The sequence below is a fragment of the Eleutherodactylus coqui genome, chromosome 3, assembly GCF_035609145.1.
Source record: "Eleutherodactylus coqui strain aEleCoq1 chromosome 3, aEleCoq1.hap1, whole genome shotgun sequence".
Classification (NCBI taxonomy): Eukaryota; Metazoa; Chordata; class Amphibia; order Anura; family Eleutherodactylidae; genus Eleutherodactylus; species Eleutherodactylus coqui.
Genome location: NC_089839.1, coordinates 274,365,203 through 274,386,232, shown reverse-complemented (window position 1 = coordinate 274,386,232; position 21,030 = coordinate 274,365,203). Strand labels below are relative to the sequence as shown.

The 21,030-nt window shown below is 41.1% G+C and overlaps 1 protein-coding gene across 1 annotated transcript; it reads left to right on the top strand.

Moving 5' to 3' along the window:
- Nucleotides 1-956: 956 nt before the first annotated feature.
- GLUL (glutamate-ammonia ligase) lies at nucleotides 957-14,023 on the top strand. Its single transcript, XM_066597441.1, has 7 exons — nucleotides 957-1,113; nucleotides 3,871-4,056; nucleotides 5,763-5,924; nucleotides 8,926-9,072; nucleotides 9,516-9,643; nucleotides 10,881-11,080; nucleotides 12,047-14,023. Exons 2-7 carry the CDS (start codon nucleotides 3,891-3,893, stop codon nucleotides 12,363-12,365), a joined length of 1,122 nt encoding a protein of 373 aa, XP_066453538.1. The 5' UTR covers nucleotides 957-1,113; nucleotides 3,871-3,890; the 3' UTR covers nucleotides 12,366-14,023.
- The last annotated feature ends 7,007 nt before the right edge of the window (nucleotides 14,024-21,030 follow it).

Here is a 21,030-nt window from a genome sequence, read left to right as displayed (position 1 = left end):
GATACGTAGATTTGCATTAGCTCCGTATTACAGTCCACAGACCCAATATGGAGGTAAGATACGCTTTTCTAAAACGGCCTTACATATATACCAGCCATGAACTAAGGGCATCGCCTACATAAAACCCTCCATGGTAACAAATCAAATCATATAGCGAAGTGGACAGAAGGACTTTTCCACTTATTTGACTTATCTGTTGCAGTTTTTCAGGGGTTAATTAGTTGCAATTTGACTCTTTCTGATGTTTCCACCTCTGAGAAGGAATTAACTATTCATGCACTTTGCTACAGAGATGCAGAATCATTTCTCTTTTCCCTGCAGTGATACATTTGGACATATATGTGCCTAATACAAGGGAGCCCAAGTTGTTTACTTCAGCTGCACGTGTGGTGGGGGGCGAGAGAGACCCTCTAGAGCTTGTACTTTTGTAGCGCATCTACAGAAGGGGGGATTTCTGCTTTGACTCTGCCCAGTACGGTTTAGTAATGCGAACAGGTGGTATAATGGGCATCGCCTATGTTTTTGTTGACACATTTTGTTTACAAAGTATCTCTCAGCCTCGCGAGGACTTCGCAGCCTTGTGAGTAACATGATAGCAGATTTCCTTACAAGACGTGACGTCTTTTACATAAGACCCATTTATTTCTGTTCCTGGCAGATCTTGCGAAATAATTAGTCTAAGATTTAGAAATGTTCTCCTTCTTCTCCGAAGTCGGCGCAGAATTCCTTCCAGACTTTCCTGTTTTTAATCTGATGCTTCTGCAGTGTTTTTCCCCCCAGCTTTTGTATTTTTTGTCCCTGCGTCTCACCCTCCTCCCTAACTTGTTTTTCTCGGTTCTGGGGAGATCCTTAGGATGATGTAGGCTGCACCTTATGCAAGCATGGCCAATGGCACAATGCCATAAGGGAGGTGCTACCATGGCATGTAGTCATCATGTTTGCAAGCAGCCAATCAGCAACCTAGGGCTGGCACTTTACTAGTCAATATAATGTACAAGGGGGGAACTGCCTTACCTCAAACCTGGGGATGGGAGCTAACACCCAGCAACTACACTAGGAAAACCCACAGGACTGTAGTTTATCTGCAACCTCATCTCCATCCTCATTGAACAGGTAAGGGATATACCTGTAGTCCTTTAGGGACTGACCATGTGCATTTCTGAAATCTGTTTTAGGCATCAATGATTTGCTTTGTTTTGTGCAAATGCATGTGTAGATGTAGCAGAGCTGAATATGTCAATTAACGCTTTTCAGGCTGAATCTTTAGAATTAAGATAGAAGGGATTTAGCTGCAGCTCTCACTATGATATGGCACAAGTAACGCTCTCAGCTCTGCTACATTAGTATCCATTTACTCCACCGTTCACAATCCTCATGTAGCACCAATGCAGACTATAGTGCTGTCAATCAGGTCAGCTGCCTGTTACCTGTCTATCGTTAACTCCATATCCCAATTCTTAGGGGTGACAGGAGATTTATACTTCTCTTGCACAATTTAAGAAATGACCATCATATTATCTGCGGACTGTGACAAGCATATTAAGTAATTCCTACAAATTTCCATCAGGGGTGAAGTGACTGATCAGACACAGGATTATGTGTTCAGGTAATGTACTGCAATATTTCTGTGTAGTGTTATGCTAGAAAAATACATATATTATTAGAAGTGCAATATATGGTGCTTAGAGGGGTTTCCCAGGATAAAAAAAAAACATGGCTGCTCTCTCCAAAAAAAAAAACCATCGCACCTGTCCGTGGATTGTGTGGCTATTGTAGCTCCATTGGAGTGTATGAGAGCTGAGCTGTAATACCAGACACAACCACAGACAAGCATGGCGCTGTGGCTAGAAGAAAGCAGCTGTGTTTTTCTAACCCTGGACAACCCCTTTAACCCATTGTCATGCCACTATTCCAAAAGGGGTACGTTACATTGTATCCCTTGTGCATTTGTTAGTGTTTCATGTCTACCATTTTCACCCCTGCTTTGATGTATTTTGTGAGAATTGGTTGCTTATGTAGCAGCTGTGGCCAATATCCTATATCCTGCTCCCCAGTATATAATAGCCAGCAGTATTTGCATTGACTGTTTGTTTTGTGTTATGTATTACAATGTATCTTTATTACATTCTGTATTTATCTTCCTGTTTGTATCGTAGTCCTCTTCTATTGCCTTGGCTATTTTGTTACATAGTCTTGTTGTATGTGTTACTATGGAGTATACGTCCCTATGGAGGGGTTCAGCTGTCCAAGGCTTTCATTTCTGGTGTGTGCACCCCGTGGTGGTGGTGGTGGGTGGGGGGGGGGGGGGGGTTGCCATTTTGAGTGTTTCTTGACCTGGATTTGCAATTCAAAACAATGTTTAGTGCTTTCCCAGGATATGCAGGTTTCTTTCTTGGGTCTCTGCTGTCTTTAATACACTGATTGTTTGTTTATTTATTTATTTTTTAACTGCTTCAGCGACAAATTGCTATATACAAGGTATGTCACCATTTTAACTCAGATTGGTCAAGGGTAATATGCATAGGAAGGTTGTAGAATCAAGTTGGCTCTCCAATAGATGGCCATTCAACATGACTTCTAGGGAAATATTGGTGATTTATAAGTCACAAATAGTTGATGGGCTGGGTTCTGCCACTCAAGACCCCAGCTGATCAGGTGGCTCTAACCTCCGTGCTGTGGCCAACACTTGTAATTGCAGGCACAGCTGTCATTATTTTTTTTTTTGAGAGTTGCACCTGCAATTACCAGCGCCTTCCACTACACAGTAGTCAGAGCCATTTGCTTCTTCTATGACCTCTGTGTATTGTGGCACTGATAGTAGGCGCATGATCAGCTGATTGGCTAGGGTCCACTGCTCAGCACCCAGGTCGATCAGCTATTCCTGGTTTCTCCTGACGATACGTCATTAACAGTATTACGTGGAAACCCGCTATAGGTGTTTTATCTGGACATGGATAATGAGTGTTTTTGGTATTCAGTCATCAGATCAAGTATTGGTAAGTCTGGATAATGATGATTTATATTCTTTTTGGAGAGATATGGACAGACAGGGCATCTCAAGACCTTCACTGCAAGTATGATTTTAAAAGGCATAGAGTAAACTCATTTGATTGGTCTGTAAAGACGTTCAAATAGTTATGCATGTAGAACCCTATGGGCTAAAAAATGGGATTGCGTGTAGAGCTCATAACTCAGTTTATACCCCTCATCTGGCACCAGTAGAGGTTTTGAGGGGTTACTGGCACTACAGGCATTGATAACCCATCCTCAGCATAGACCGTCAATAGATCAGCTGGGGTCCATCGCTCAGCTGATTCCCAGCGCTGCTGTCAGTATGGATAGCACAAAATGTAGATCATGATGTCTATAGTACAGCGACCTGGATTACTATTGCAGGTACAGCTCCTGTTGAATTCCATGGAAGCTGTACCTGCAGTACCAAACTCGGCCACTGCAATGTTGTCAGCGCTGTCTGCTTCCAGCGCTGTCAACCTTAACAGCGGCATCAATCGTCTATTGATGACCTAACCTCAGGATAGGTCATCAATAGAAAAAAAACTCCTAATGTCCCAGACAACCACTTTAATCTTATTATTGATAAACCTTTGCCGTAATGTGAAGGTTAATGTACTTTTCACACTGGAATTGTTTTACCTCCATTGCATATTTGACACAGTGTGAAACAGTGATTGGAAACTATGGAGAACTGAGCTGTGATTTATTCCACATTGTTTGATTTCTGCTTGTATGCACCATGAACCTCTATGAAACGCCTTGTATTGTTCCTAGAGCACCAGTGTTTTATAGTCTTGTCAAACTGTTGGAATGATAAACTCACTTTAACCACTTGTGTTCTTTCTTCCCCCGCAGTACAACATCCTGCTGCAGCCATGTCGACCTCACCCAGCGCTCAACTAGACAAGACCATAAAGAAGATTTATCTGGAACTACCACAGGCCGACAAGGTCCAGGCTATGTACATATGGATTGATGGGACAGGAGAAGGCCTGCGTGCCAAAACACGTACCCTCGACTCTGAGCCCAAGTCGGTTGAAGGTGTGCAACAATGTATCACTACGGACAAAATAAATACTACCACCTAATGCTCAACACACGCATGGCATTCATGATTAAAGGCTACTTGCACTTTCAGAAAACTTTTGACATGTAATAGAGACATGTCAAAAGTGTTCATCAGTGGGGTCTGCTGCTGAGACCCCCACTGATCACTAGAGTTGAGGGTGCTGCAGTGCTCATCTGAGTGCTGTGTCCCTTTTGGCTATCTTGGCTTGTTTTATGTTTCTGGCAGCTGAAGATGTCCTCCTAGAGATGTATAGAAGCAGACGAAAATAAGTGAACATAACCAAAGGGACACAGCGCTTGGGGTAATGCAGCAGCCCCCTCATTCCAGCGTTCAGCAGGGTCTCAGCAATGGGACCCCTACTGATCAATACTTTTGACATGTCAAAGGTTTTCTGAAAGTGCAGTTACTCTTTAAGCACTAGTATCAACATCTGGAAATGTTTACTTGCATAAATAGATGGCTTTAATCATTTAACCCCTTAAGCTTAAAGGACGTACCTATAAGCTCCACACCCGGAGGGCATACATGAAGCACAACCCAGAGCCGATCCTGCTCCATACATGCCAGATGCAGGCACTCTTTGCTGATCTTGGCTGCTAACCCTTTAAATGCCGCTGTCAACTCTGACAGCAGTATTTCAATGCCCTGTTCAAAATTCGAACAGCTCCCTTCAATGAGATCGTTAAAGATGTTGTTCGGTCATCATGGCAGCCCAGTGCTTTCTGGAGACCCCAAGCTGCCATGATTGATTGCCTATCAAGGCATTCCTGTGGCACATCTTAATAGACTACCTGTCAGAATGTGGTATAATGTATATTGACTGTATGAACAATCAAACAACTGCTATTCAATTTCCCCTCTAGGGGACTAAAAATAGTAAAAACAAGCTAATACTTTATTTTTAGTAATATTTTTTCTTAAGTTTTATGCCCCCCCCCCCTTTCCCATAGTTAAATTAAAGTATTTAGTATTGCCACATCCAATAAAACCCAACCTATCATAACACATTATTTATCCTGAACAGTGAATGTTGCCAGAAAAAAATAAACGCAGAACACCAGAGTTGCACTTTTTTGGTCACCCTGTCTCTTAAAAAAAAACAAAAAAAAACTAATCGAAACAGATTATCATGTAAAAAAAAAAAAAAAAAATTGAGCCCTCACACAACCCCACTCATGGGAAAGATAGATTTATATTATATATTTATAATAATTTTTAAGAGATTTTATTTTTTAAAGACACGATACAACAGAAAACTCTTACTAAACATGGTATCACTGCAATCATAGTGTCTTACAAAATAAAGTTATGTCATTTTGTGGCAGTTTGTATACTGTAAAATTATTACCCCTCCCCCCAAAGATGACAAGATTAAAGATTATTTTGCTATTTTACTCTAATTAGAAATTTTTAGTGTTTCTCAGTATGTTATGTGCCACATTAAATAGTGCCATTGGGGGGGGGGGACTCTGACTGCAAAAAAACAAGCCTTCAGACAACTAGGTCAATGATAAAATAAAAGATTTCTCTGAAAGACTAAGGAAGGGGGGGGGGGGGAGATAAATAAAAATGGGCCGCATGCTGAAGGAGTTAAAGATCACAAGAGAAAACAATGGACTTTATTCAAAAATTAAAAGAAACTAAGTAATAACTCTTCTATCATTTGTCTTTAATCCAGACCTGCCTGAGTGGAATTACGATGGCTCTAGTACATATCAGTCAGAAGGATCCAACAGTGATATGTTTTTGAAGCCAGTGGCCATGTTCAGAGACCCCTTCCGAAAAGACCCCAACAAGCTTGTATTCTGCGAAGTGTTGAAATATAACCGAATAAAAGCAGGTGAGAAAGCAAACAAAGGGGATGACTTCAGTTCTACTGAGCCTCAGGTTGCCAACTAAACTCTATAACGTATAACGTGTGTTTGTATACCTCAGGGCTGGGAAATAATGGCTGCTCTGCATTCCAAATTTTTTTTTTTTCTCTCGGAAACTGTTACTCTTTCCTATTGGCTGTGTCTGGTATTGCAGCTAAATCCCATTGACTTGAATGCACAGACAGACTAAAAATGCCAGCAGTGATGTTTCAGCAACCACTTTAATGGGCCCTCCAGTTGGCATTTAGCGGATAATAGGATAGCCATAGTGATTCTTCTGGGATAAAATCTTTGACTATACTTGATGGCTACAGCCAGCACTATTTTAATACCCTATTGGGCCAATGAATGGGCATCAAAACGCCTGCTGTCACCCCCAACCCATGCTGTCGTTTCACTACAAAACAAAAAATAGTCCTAATCTCCTAACTCAGCTGGCGGCACTCTTTCCATGGTCTGAACTTCCTTCCAGGTCCAGTAGTCATGTACCAGCAGGGCCGTAACGATAGGGGATGCAGTCGCAACCGGGCCCAGTGCCTTAGGGAGCCTATAAGGCTTCTCTCCTCCATATTAGGAGCCTAGTACGACGAATAAAGCATTATGGTTGTGGGCCCTCTTATTGATTCTGCATTGAGCCCAGGAACTTCAAGTTATGCCTCTGCATACCAGCCTACATACATGACCACTGCAGTCAATCACGGACCTCAGCTGAATGTAGACTTATGCTTTGCACAGCAGTCTTCTGTTTAGATGGGTATTTGACCGCTGGACCCACAAGTGAGCGGAGGCAATCAATCAGGCTGCAGTAGTAGGGGCAGGCAAGAGGTGATATATAATTTTTTTTCTACACTCTGCAATACTTAACTATCAGTTGAAAGTGGTGTAGATGCCAGGAGGCCTTGTGCTGCCAGGGCCCCAGTACAGATGTACCAATTGCCCAATGGCTAAAGCCTTCCTCAATACTGTGTACCATCAGAAGATCACATGAGGATTGCTCAAGGACATGCTTAGACAAACTACTACACATCTTAAATATAAAGTTCATAGTGACAAATGAATTTCTAAAGCCCTAGCGTTGTTGGCTGCACTTGGACAGCTGGACGGCCAGATTGCTGGCTGTGTCACTAACCCTGTAGCTGAATGTCATCCTCAAACTACTCAACAGATGGACTACGCAAACGGTCCAGCTGTAAGACTACCAAAATGAGAATATAGTGCATGTTTAGCGGGAATGCTGTCTATCTGGTATTGTTTTATTTAATTAATATCACTTCTTAGTGGATGAGAAGGCAGCTGGATACTAAGTAGAATCTTGGAAGTGAGTTGTAAGGGGGGAGGGGGGGGGGATAGTCTTCAAGAAGGGTTATCGCTCCAGATCTGGAATTCATTTGGGTGTTTTTTTTTTTTTCTTTTCTTTTTTTTTTTTTTTTTTGTTTTGAATGTAGATATTAATTAAAAGTGAGCGTCTGTGTTCTCAATGAGAGTTGCTGCTGTTTATGTATTTTTGGTTATAAAATAATTACTAACTTCCTGGTAAAGGGTAAACTGCTCGAAGCAGTAGGCAGGTCCGCACTAGATACTTCCTGTTCATAAAGTCTGTCTTCTCTGCTCTAAACAATTGACAGAGTAGGAGATGGGGCTTGTAGGCAAAGTAGGAAGGAGCAAATGGGAGACTTAAGGTAGGAAGGAAATAAGGGATGAAACTCAAATGGCAGAGCAACATGTAACACTATAAAAAGTCACTTGTTTAGTTTGTCAAGTACTTTGGGGGTAAGTTGGAAAAGAGACAAATTTTAGGAGTCGGATTGACTTGTTACCAGGACTGTCATGAGATGTTTGTATTGTCACGATGCACATAGAATTAAGCTTCACTCTATAGCAGCTTCCTACTATTACAATCCAACCTTACTTTAAGGTTACTTATTTTTTTGATGCTTATAGAAGCTGCAAAGCATTCTAATAGATTATCCCCAAATGTAGGAGACAAATCCAAGAAAGGCAATCCAAAGTTTAAAACAAAAACCTTAGATGGACTTTTGTAAGAAGACACTTTGAGGCACCCACTTTGACATGTCCAACAAAAGTTCTTGCAAAGTCTGTTTGCTTTGTTTTTTGTCATTTTTGTCATTTTTCAACATGGTCATAGAAAACTGTATAAAAAAACAGGTTATGTTTTCTAACAATATAGAAGCTAAAATATGAATATTCTGAAGATGGGATAGATGAAACTGTGCTTAAAGGGGTTTTCCCATAACTTAAAATTGCTTCTCAAGCACTCTGTCCTTCCTGGCTGCTTCTGATAGAACATGTGACTGCTGCAGCCAATCGCTGACTAGTGACATTCTATAGCCAGTGATTGGTGGCAGCAGGAGTCACATGACCTGGTCAGCAGCAACCAGGAAGGACATAGTGGTTTTGAAGCAATCTTAAGTTCTGGGAAAACCTCTTTAATGTCATTGGTATGTTGGAGGCTTATAAGACTTGTTATACCACCTACTCATTAGTTGTTGGCTCTAGTTGTACCACCTACTCATTAGTTGTTGGCTCTAGTTATTACTCAACTTGGTACTCTTATTATGGTAATAGTATTTTTGTCTCTGAAATTGTTACCTGTTTACACAGTATGTATAAGATACTATTGTGACTCGGTGTTTAGTTGCCTTGCAGCACTTGGGTCTTTGGTTCACATCCAATCAAGGACAACTTCTGCATGGAGATTGTATTTTCTCCCCATGTTTGTGTGGGTTTCCTCTAGGTCCTTGCTTTCCTCCCACACTCTAAAGCATACAGATAGGTGCATATAGAATGTGAAATCCAGTGGAGACAGAACCCAATATCAAGTGAAGTAAAGAGCTGTGTAATATACATGTACTACATAATTAAAGGAGAATGCAAGTACTGGCCAAAACGTAATCAGAGCTTTCAAACCACCAACATCTCAGTAATTAACATCAACTTTGTTCTTAGAAACAAACCTACGACAGACCTGTAAACAGATTATGGATATGGTCAAGGATGAAGAGCCCTGGTTTGGAATGGAACAAGAATATACCTTGCTTGGAATGGATGGACACCCATTTGGCTGGCCCTCCAATGGCTTTCCAGGACCTCAAGGTATGTCCAAATCAACTGTTTTTGCACCAACAGTATATGAAGACACATAATATTCTACATGTAAAATATTATAGTTAGCAATATATAAAAACCTACAATTGTCTTGAGTTATACAATGGCATGTGCAGTGTGTACAGTATCCAGAAAAAGCCCATGTATTTTGCAGTTAGAATATAACTGTCTTTCTAATGCATCCTAATTTCCTGCAATGTAAGACCTCAAACTTGTACTAGCAAGACCACATAGCACATGGCTTCTGTGATTTTTGTCTTAACTGTAATTTTACCATATACTTTAACTGGCTATGGATATAGGTTATATTATCTAATTTTCATAGGTTGTTCTGATAATTACTCCCACCTGCATCATTTTAATCAAAGCAATGGAGTCATCTGCTTCCCTGTGTCTTACCACCATGATTAATGAGATTTGTTCTCTCTTAGGTCCTTATTACTGTGGTGTAGGAGCAGATAAAGTATATGGCCGGGATATTGTAGAAGCTCATTATCGTGCATGCCTATATGCCGGTGTGAAAATTGCAGGGACAAATGCAGAAGTTATGCCCTCTCAGGTAAGACTATCCCTGACTGTACATAATGGGCGGGGTGGAAACACATTTTTCCTGTTACTAACAAATTAAAGTGACTAGTTATTTTCTGAATCTCCACCCTTCAAGTCTTTGTTTTAAAGTAACTAAATGGCAAAGGCAGAAATTGGGTTGTTCTCCACTTTAGTTTCCTACAAGTATTTCAGGCATAATCTTTCCTGATATTTTGCCCAGTTCATAATATCTGTCATGGAACACCGGCCATGACAATAGGCAGGCTTAAACTGATGTCAGCCCCACCCATGTGAAAAAAGCCCTGGCGCATGTGCACTGTCATTCGGTGCCAGGTGCAGATAGGGCCACATCATCTGGCAGTGTGTGTGGTATAATAGGTCAGCAGGGCGGTGTTATTTCTAGCCAGCAAGTCAGCCACTTTTGTAGTATATACATTCCAGCCCTTCCTTTTCAGAGTCGGTTATTACCCTGAATGTAGAGTTTTGTTCCAGTCTCCCATTTGTCTAGATAAGTTACTGGTGTCTGTATTCTGGTGTTTCATATGCTTCCTTAACTGTATTACTACCATCTGACTTTAATCAGAGCCTTTTCCACCTTGGAGATTATTTAGGTAGACCCCCCCTCCCCCCCCCCCCCCCCCCCCACACTCGTCAATGCGATCACCCTGCTTCTAGGCTGACTCTGTCCTCGTATTAGGTAGATGGGGAGAGATTTTCCTTTTCCCATTGTCTAGTTCCATTATCAGTTGCGTTCTCCAAGTTCTTGCTGTGTGTCCCCTTTCTGAACAACTATTGTATCTGATCTAAACAGTGTTTTGGCATCTGAATCAGATGTAACAATATCTCCAGAATAAGAGAAGGCTCCAGTCTTTTCATCTGGGGTTTTAAGTAGAATGTTGGCCTTGATGTAATCCAATGGGTTGTACAAGATTAAAAAAACATGACTGCTTTCATCCAAAAAACAGGGCTATGCCTATGCAGAAGTCGTGAATGGTCTTGTAGCTTCACACTTACATCAACAGAGTTGAACTAGAAGACCCCACACAACCTGTAAATAGGTGTGGCACTTTCTACAAGAAAGTAGCCTTTCTTTTTTTTTTTTTTTTTTTTTAAATTCTTACAACCTTTAAAGCGCTATTTGTCTTCCTTACCATTATGGAGTTTCTCCAAAAATTGCTGATAATACTCCTATTGTATCGTCAATGTGTATTTTTCCTGCAGAGTAATGCTATATATTTTTATTACAGTGGGAATTCCAGGTGGGTCCATTAGAAGGGATTGAGATGGGAGATCATCTCTGGGTTGCTCGCTTTCTTTTGCACAGAGTAGCTGAGGACTTTGGAATCGTATGCTCATTTGATCCTAAACCCATTACTGGAAACTGGAACGGGGCTGGTTGCCACACAAACTTCAGCACAAAGCCCATGCGAGAAGAGGGAGGCCTCAAGTAAGTAAAGGCATAACTTAACAGGAAATCTGGTCTGGTGGGCCTTGACAGGGTTTATAAGATTTAAGAAAAGGGTCTAATTTTTTTTTTCCAAAAACAATGCCACTCTTGTTCATGGTCTGTTTGCCACTACAGCTCAGTCTCATATACTTGAAGGAATTGTCTGAGTTATTTTTTAAACTTGGTTCTCCCAATGACAACCTATAAATGATCTTATACTCCCCTCGCAGCTCCAGTTTTCCCTGTGATGCTGTTTTAACAGGTTGCAGTTAGCCTGTGTACAGGATATCACAGGTTGCTGCAGCTAATCACAAACCACAATGTTCAAACACGAAAGTCTTTGACTTCTGACCGTGCTATTTAGCCCGTAAAAGAACCCAGCATTGAGTATGGAGGTGCAGCCCTGGATATGTGGGAAGCTGGAAAGGGTGAGTAGAGGAGTTCACCCCCCCCCCCCCATGGGGAACACTAATTAAAAGAAAATAACTCAGACAACCCCTTTAAACAAGAATGATTTGTAATACCAGATATTGCTCATGGACTAGAGTGATTATATTTTTGCAAAATCCCCTTATTTACACTCGCACAACCCTTTTAGGGACTTGGATTTTGTTCACAAACTCTTTAAAGGGGTATTCCCATCTTAAATATTTGTGGCATATATAGCATATGCCAATCAATGTGGATTCTACTTCTGAAACCTTGACCTATAGGTAGAATGAAGTCACATGACTCTCCCACTTGCCAATTCCTGGTCACAAAATCTACATATACTCTCAGTCGAGAGGAGGCTGCAACTCCTACAGACTGAACTGTTTGGAGGATACAGCATCTTAGAATCAGCAAAAGGTGGTCAATGCCGCCCCGTCCCCAGTCTCCTGATAGGTGAGGGTAACCTTTAACTGATGCTGAATGTTTAAAAGGAGTAAGGAAAAGTCAAGTGACATTTCATCCTTATTTTTGCAGGCATATAGAAGAAGCCATTGAGCGCCTTTCTAAGCGTCATGAATATCACATTCGAAGCTATGACCCCAAGGGGGGATCAGACAATGCACGTCGTTTAACAGGTTTCCATGAAACCTCCAACATCCATGAGTTTTCTGCTGGAGTGGCAAATCGTGGAGCAAGTATCCGTATTCCCCGTCTTGTGGGACAAGAGAAAAAAGGCTACTTTGAGGACCGCCGTCCATCAGCCAACTGTGATCCTTATGCTGTGACAGAAGCCTTGATTCGAACCTGTCTCCTGAATGAAACTGGAGATGAATCTCTTGACTACAAGAACTAGAGACACAGCAGGGAGAGATGGCTACTACATTGAGTTTTCTTACCCAGTTCTGTTATCCTTTACACCTAGGCCTAAGTCCTGCGTAATTCCATGTCTTAGTCACCAGACAGGGGCATTAGTAGTAATGTGTAGAACACACAAGTTTCTCAATATTTCAAATTAGCTTGGCTCTGTTCTGTACAAATTTTTATTTTCCATTCTATTCTTTAAAAAAAAAAAATATTTGGGAATAGCAGAATTTACAGAAAACCTAAAAGTAACTAGTGAAATGTTATACTTATCAATGATGCACAAGTTAAAAACAGGACTAGTCACAAACTTTTTTTCCTTCTAGTGGGTTGATGCCAAGTCTAAATTGTGGGTAATGGTCCAACTAGCACTAGATGGAAAGGCCAATGTGTCCCAACTTTGGGGCTGTGCCCCAATTCCACACTTATTAGGAAAGTCAGCCCCTATTTTTTTACTGAATAAGTCGGGAAATAAAGTGCATCCTTAGGTGGCAAAGTAATAACACTTGGCCTCTAAAAGGGCACAAAAGGTATACCGAGGAATAGCAGAAGGGTCTATGGGAAGTAGCAATCTGTACTCTGCCTTGCTACTCTCCATGATAACCACTACTTAACGATTAATGGGGGGGATCTTCCGTTCACCCCTAAAACTTATGCCAGGTACTCATTCATTTGACACATTCTTGGCTTACCCTGCTAGCTAGTTGTAATTCTTAGAGCAGGATGCAGCGAGATCTCAAGTGAATCAAGGGTTATTTAATGTGTCGGGGCATTCGTGAGGCTGTCAGCACATGAATGTCCCTTATCATAGTAATGTCGTCTTTTGGGTCCATATATGTAGTATTTTTCTATTTAAGTGTAATTGAAGTCTACATTGAGGTATGGAAGACGGGATGATGTCTATTAAGGTGTTTTCAATAAAGATTAAAGATTTTAACATTTTTATATAAATAAAGGGTTATGTTGGTGCTAAACAAAACAATTATGGGAGAAGTACAGATAGCTTAATCTAAGACATCTCATGAGTACATAGTGTGCAGATCATAATAGATCAATGTTCTCAATCCATTAACTTCAGGGCAAACTTCTAGAAACCTCCTTAGGAACTTTTTGAAAATGGAAAATGTTAAGAACACATCTAAGACAAGTCTCATGGCCATTACACTGGAAATGGGACACCCATGTCAGCTTGAGGTATTTACAATTGTGCATCTGTCATTTTGAAATTCTTCATCCTGTATCTCTTTTATAAGGGAGATAACATGGCGATCTGTAAAATGTCAGTCATCTTAAGCTTGTACAAAAACTGATTTGTGTTTGATGTATTAACATACACTTCCAAAGGTTTTGGGTTGATAAGAGCTGGGCTAATATTTAATCTTTGCTCTTAAGTTACATGTACTACACCACAACCTAACATGCACTGTAAAGTGTTCAGTACCAGCAAATAAGTGAAAAGGAAAAAACTTTATTTTCCCATGAAATTTGTATGATTTATATGCACACTTGCGAAAGAAACCAATTCCTCAATGTTTGTGAATGGGTCTCGGTTAGGATTTGCTGCTTCTGACTCGTATCTCATTCTGACATAGTCTGGTTTTCAAAATAGATTTTGTTTTCTTTTTATAATAAAAAAGAACTAAATCTGGATCATCGGCTTTTGTCTGTTCATTTCACGATTTGTTCATAACTTTATACAATGACCGGGATTGATATATATGGTGCATGAAAGGTCATTTTCCCTACTACATACTGTACATGCAGTATATTTGTCACATTGAGAAGAAGACCTCACAATTGATATATTATAATGCAGGAAAATCCCTAACAGGTCAAAACCCTGCAGTTCTGGTCTCCTGTCCCAATGACAACAGTCCGTGATAGTATTTTTCTATTATCACTAGGACACTGTGCGTAACCTTACCACCATAGAAATTGAGGGCCACTCATGCAGCATAGTACTGGTGTTTTTGGACCCCAACCAATGCAAATAATTTTAACTTCCAACCCCCTCCCTTCCCCTTCATCTATATAGCTCCTTTGCATGGCATCCATGTTTAGCATTGGACATAGATCATTTCATCCAAAAAAATGTAATGTGTCATTTGTGAGTAAACTAGGGGAAAAAAGATGGACACTAGTAGTCTCCAAGTCAGGTCTAAATGGCGTTGACTTCTGTTGGACCTGACAGGATGTGGGTTGGTATTTGTAAACCAGGAGTGGAGATTCCATAGGGAAGAAATAATGGGAAGCAGAAGAGAGATCACAATGTGAATTAACTGTTCTAAGAAGAGTTAAATAGGCGTGTCAATGCCATGGTCAACTTGCTTGGTTGTGTAAGACACAACCCTCATCAGAGCTCATCAAATGGATGTCCAAGTCCTGCTGCCTTCCCATCTCCTGCCGGTCAATGTCAATCTGGTTCTGGGTTTATGTAGTGAAAACTTAATAAAAAAGCTTGGCACTGAGTGCAGGACAGAAGGAACTGGTCAGTGACTTGTGCATTGTGCCCAAAACTCCAAGTTTTGCTACAAAACTAGGAGTAGAACTTAACCAGAAAAAATTCAATGGAAAGATTTACACCGCTTAAGTGTTAGACTTGTTTCTGGTTTTTAACATGCAAAATACTGATCAGAATATGAAAGGCTGAAAGACATCGACAAACTGGAGCAAAATCAAAAAAGATACCAGGATGAGCGGTCTGCAAATCATGACCTATGAGGAACGGTTAAAGGATCTGGGAATGTTTAGCTCGCAAAAAAGGCGGAGAGGAGACTTAATAGCTACAAATATCTGAAGGGCTGTCACACTGCAGAGGGATCAGCCCTATTCTCATCTGCACAAGGACAGAGTAGAGTAGAAGCAATGTTATGAAACAAAGGCAGTGAGGGTGATCAATGAGTGGAACAGGTTACCACAGGAGGTGGTGAGTTCTCCTTCAATAGAAGTGTTCAAACGAAGGCTGGGCAAATATTTGTCTCAGATGACTTAGTGATCCTGCACGGAGCAGAGGGTTGGACCCGATGACCCTGGAGGTCCTTTCCAACTCTACCATTCTGAGGCCAAATAGCGATTAATATAACAAGCTGGTGTTTCTGCAATTTGTAAATTATTTGGCTATAGGAAATCCTAAATGATTAGTTTCCCAAAGAGCTAACATGCTAAGTGTATGCAGTAAATATTTCTGGGAGCTACTGTCACAATTTTTAATACTTTTCGTCCAAATGTCATGCTTAACATTACTCAGCATCTCCTAATACAAGATATGGTCATAGTTATGTATGCCGTGATGTAATCCTAAAGAAAATGAAAGCAATACCAGGACTGTAATGACTTGAGGAGCTAGTAAATGGTGGGGGTGTGGTTATAAAAATAAGCGGTGCCGTGTGGTATGGCATTTCTAGGCTGCATTACAACTTTATTTAGTAGAGAAACATATGGGGTTAAGAAATCAATGTCCTTAAGGCTTCCTTCAGTCTGTTTCCAAATATGCTTTTTTTAAAATGAAGTTTGCATTTTTTTTGCAGTGTTTGACCCTTTTGACTTTTTTTTTTTTTTTTATAGAAAAAATACCCCTGTTAGTCAAAAATTAATCAAGTGAAATAAAAAAACACAAAAAATGCACTGTTGATAGTGTAGGGAGTTTCATAATTCCCTAATTTACAGCTAACATCTAAATGCAGTTTTGCCACAAAAAAAATCAGCTAGAAAACTGGTATTTAAAAAAAAAAAAAAGCAAAAAAACCCCCCAAAAAACTGAGATGCCAGCCTTAAACATGTTATTAGCAAATAAAGGGAAATGACTAGAAAAATGGTCATTAATAGACCAAAACTGGGCGAATCTTCCGCTTCAATGGCTTAGATATAGTCCCCATGCAATAGTGCAAGATATCGAGTTGATAGCATATTACTAGCTCCATATATACTGTAGTACTAGCCTTCGTGCGCAATAAATACATTAATAGAATGTTCACACATTGAGGCATTGGTGCAGATCAATGTATTTTTTTGCTGTAGATTTTGGTGCTCTTCTGCACCAAAATTCACACTATTTGGTGCAGATTTTGACTTTTTTTACACAGTTCTGCAGCAGATTTCCCCCTTTTAATTGAACGGGTGAAGCCTGTTCTGTAGCAAAATCCGCATTAGCAAGATGGGAGCATAGTCAGGAATGGAGCCCAGGGTCAGAGTCCAGAGTAGAACAAGTGCCATGCAAATAATTGAAAGGATGAGACTGGCTGGAGCACGGTCAAGGTCAGGACCAATCAGGGGTCATAATCGGTCACAACCTGTAGGATCAGAAGCCAGGCAGATACCATGGTCTGCAGGCAATGAAGACAAGGCTTAGAGTTTGGTAGCACTTACCCTTCTAATATGGGACCACTGGCATCCAGCTCATAGGGGTCTTTCCTTTCTCTGGATCAACACAGTAGAGTTAAAGGTCGGACTTGATGGACCCTGTATCTTTTTTCCAACCCAATCAACTGTATACCCATGTACAGTCAGTGTTACAGGTATGTATGATACAGATAAAGTAATAATAGGTACATTCATCTAAAAGCAAGAACGCTGAAGAGAAGACCCTATTCTTGATGTAACATCTTGAAGGGGGAGATTTAACTGCTCCAATACACACTATGTTGTAGACATTTCAGATAACTTCATGTAGTGTTACCAAAAGTCTACAGGTACATAATATTTATAATATAAAGTGTCCTCAGTATACATATTTCACTATCTGTACAGTACTGGTGCATTATTTTTGTGCTTTACCCCTTTAAGACAAAGTTCCGTTTAGAGTTGTGTCATGTTGTTTTGTTCTTTTTTATGTTTTTAATTTGAATTCTGTTCTGGGAAAACCTATTAAATAGACTTTTCCTAAACTAAGCCAGATGACTCTGCTGTGAATTTGTAATCGGGAACTTTCCCTGAGTCTTATTTAACATTTCCGATAAACAGTAGGCACTCCATTCAGTATACAGCGAAGTTGTAAAATGAAGTCTTCAGTAAAGAGAAGTTGTGATGTAGAATGACATATACATTGCTAAGTAACAGAACTCCATGGATCAATGTGGAAGTAAAACTACTTAAATGGCCTTCCACCCATAGGAAATTGCAGAATGAATGGATCAGCAGTGCACATGTACATCCATTGCTCCCTTCATTCCTGGGTGCAGCAGACCCCTGTTCTTGGGATTGGTTCCCCAATGATCAGCAAGTGATCTTGTGGATAGAGGATAACTTGCTTTTGTGGGACAATCCCTTTAAACTAGGACATCTGATCATGGCTTGCCTTTCTTCTGTGCGACTCCTAATCATGGTTTGCCTTACCCCTGTGTGACCTATTTAGTCGTACAGAGCATCAGCCATCTGCTTGTAGGCTGGGGACAATTGCTCCCCTTAGGTCCTCTCAGTCCTCTGGGTGGCAGCGTCTTCTGGAGCTAAATGAATCATCCTCCTCCTGGCTCTGTCTTCTACCCCCTATTGTACAGAAGTGCTGCTTTCAGCCCATCAGCATCCTCACAACACAATTATTTAGTTCTGCTATGGTATTAATGTTATGAGCTTGGCTCTGGTGCTGTATTTATGTTACGAAATTGCTTCTGGCATTGTATCTATGTACAGAGGTTAATTTGTGCTGTATTCATGTTTTGAATTTGGTTCTGTATTTATGTTATAAGCTTGGTTCTGGTGCTCTATTCAGGTTTTGATTTTGGTTCTACTGCTGTATTTATGGCATGAGGTTGGTCCTGGTGCTGTATGTATGTTATGAGATTGGTTCTGACATTGTATCCATGTATGGAGGTTGTTTGTGCTATTTTTATGACATGAGCTTGGTCCTGCTGCTGTATTTATGTTGTGAGATTGGTTCTGGGATTGTATCCATGTACTGAGGATGGTTTGTGTTATATTTATGATATGAGCTTGGTCTTCGTGCTGTATTTATGTTATGAGATTGCTTCTGGTGCCCTATTTAGGTTACGATTTTAGTTCTGGTGCTGTATTTATGTTATGGGCTTGGTTCTGGAGCTGTATTTATGTCATGAGTTTGGTTCTGGTACAGTATTTATGTTAGGCTTTGCTGCTGGGATCTGTTGTACCACATAGGTTTCTAGCAGCACAGCCTCACATGTGTGACATGATTGTGTTGGCTGGGTGTGGTGTTCTCCTGCTAGCTAATCCCCCGGGTCTTTGCTTACATATATACCCAGCTCCTGTTAGTGTCTGTTTGGTTTTCAGGGTGAGCAGTCTTGTATCCTTGTCTGTTGTAGCTTGCTGTGTGTTTGGTGTCTTGATGGTTCATGTTCGTTCTTACGTTTATTTTCTGTCAGTTTTATGTCAGTTTGTCTCTGCTTTGTCCGGCTGAGTTTGTTTGCCATTTCTGGGCTAGGGTGGCCCTTAGGGTTCTCTAGTACATCTTGCTAGTGTAGGGACCCGCAAGACAACAAGGAGCATTGATCGTGGCTTGCGGGCTTAAGTATTTTGGTCAATATACGAACCAATACCTTGTACTTTTATTGCTAGAACATCTGTTATGTGTGCTGGTATGCAAGGTGAGTGTTGGTTTCCTGTTGGCAGTCCTTACCTCTGGTAACATTTGTGTGGGCCAAGTGCTTATTTGCCCACACGAACATAACAATTTATTCTCTGAGCTGTTCTGGTGTGGGTATGCTGCTATATGTTGCTTTCTCAAAAGCCGAATACAGGCCGACTGCCTATCAGTGCAATATATAGAGGTTTTTTTTGCTTATAATGAAGGGGAAGGCACGAGTAAACATTCTGCACGGCGCCATCTAACCTAAGGCCATCACTGATTATGTCCTTATAGCATTAAAGCATTAAATCCCTATGTGGAATTTGCCCTATCAATGGCGAAAATCACCTTTCCATGCGTCTCTGCATCAATAAGATTTTCCAAGTCAACATTCCGCATCCGGGTTTTGCCCACTGACAGAGCAAATTCTGCATGCTGATCCGCGCAAGAAACCGCGTCAAAGAAACGTGAATTTTAAAGGCAGAATTTATGTGTAATTGTTCCGCTGTGTAAACATATCCTTACTGTTCAGGTCAGCAGCAATGATAAACTGCTTGTTGATTGTTCTTTTATTCTTTGTATTCGCTCTATATACCTAGAAGAGCAGGGCATGCTGAGACTTGAAGTGCACGGCACCAGAGCAGATAAAGGTGATGTCACTTTTCAAACAGGTCGCTTCCTTTGTGGGCGGCTGCACTACATCATTCTGCAGCCGTTTATAACCACTGATTATGATGGTAATAGTAAATAGCTATGAAGCTTATCTCTATCCGGGGGATAGGCAATAAGTATTAAGTGCATTAAATACAAAAACTTTTTTCCTACTATAAACATTCCTATTTCACCCTCTAATCAGGCAAACAAATGGAAAGAGTCTTAGCATGGCTCACTGAAAGATGCATGTAACTGGATACAAATGAGGAAGACTAAAGGAACATTTGTAAATCTTTATGACTCCTTAGACTTAAAGGGGTTGTCCAGCTGTAAACTATTGATGACCTATCCACAGTATAGGTCATCAACAGTAGATTGGCAGGGGTCAGCTGCTCGAGACCCCTCCTGATCAGCTCTTTGTCGTGACTGATTTCTGCAGGAAACAGACAGCTCCATTCCCACTGCAAAGGCCGTTGTCAGGTTGTGCTGATGGGATCTGTTCTAAAGGGTTCCAAGAGCACACCTTTACAGGTGAGAGATAATTGAGCTGGCTGGGGGTGGAGTTCCTCCTGCCAGCCAAGCTCAACGTGTCTTCTGCCTATTTATACACCAGCCCCTCTGTCAGAAGAAGCTGGTATTCCTTCACTCTAGGGTTTGTCGGTCCTGCATGCCTGTACATGTGTTATGTGGTGAACAGGGGCTTGTCCAGTGTCTGTGCAGGTGGCCAGACATTAGGTGTGGACAGTCCTGTTCTGTGTATATGGTATGAACAGCGTCATGTTCTGTATGTCTGTGCAGGTGGCCAGACATGAGGTGTGGACAGTCCTGTTCTGTGTTGTTCCGTCTTGCATGCTAGCCCTAGTGTGTTTGGAGTCTTGTTGGTTCATGTCCGTTCTTACGTTTATTTTCTGTCAGTTTTATGTCAGTTTGTCTCTGCTTTGTCCTGCTGAGTCGTTTGCCATTTCTGAGCTTAGGTGGTCCTTAAGGGTCCTCTGGTACATGTTGTCTTGCTAGTGTAGGGACCCGCAAGACAACGAGGAGCCTTGATCATGGCTTACGGGCTTAAGTATTTTGGCCAATATACAAACCAATACCTTGTACTTTGATAGCTATAACATCTGCTTATGTGTACAGGTATGCATGGCGAGTGTGTGTCGTCAGTCGGTTCCTGACTATGTCTTCTGCCAGTAGGCACTGATAAAGGAGGGAAAGTTTTATGGTCCCTGAATGTATTTCCTGAAACTGTCTCTGGTGGTTCCTTAACCCCTTTCCTGGTCACGTTCGTGTGGGCCCGGTGTTTGTTTGCCCACACGAACGTAACAGCCGTGCTTGGTATTGCAGCTAAAGTTCCCATTGAACTGAATGTAAACTTTGATTGCAATAACAGTCCTGACTCCTGCAGAGAGAATGGAGCTGTCTGCTTCCTGCAGAAATCAGCTCAGTGTATGCGTGCACCAGCCCGGTAAAC

Excerpts from the sequence above, each read along its gene's own strand:
- GLUL (XM_066597441.1), top strand. The coding sequence starts at position 3,891 with ATGTCGACCTCACCCAGCGCTCAACTAGACAAGACCATAAAGAAGATT. Across the intron at positions 9,644-10,880 it reads CAGAAGTTATGCCCTCTCAG|TGGGAATTCCAGGTGGGTCC; the intron begins GTAAGACTATCC and ends TTTTTATTACAG. Across the intron at positions 11,081-12,046 it reads CGAGAAGAGGGAGGCCTCAA|GCATATAGAAGAAGCCATTG; the intron begins GTAAGTAAAGGC and ends TTATTTTTGCAG.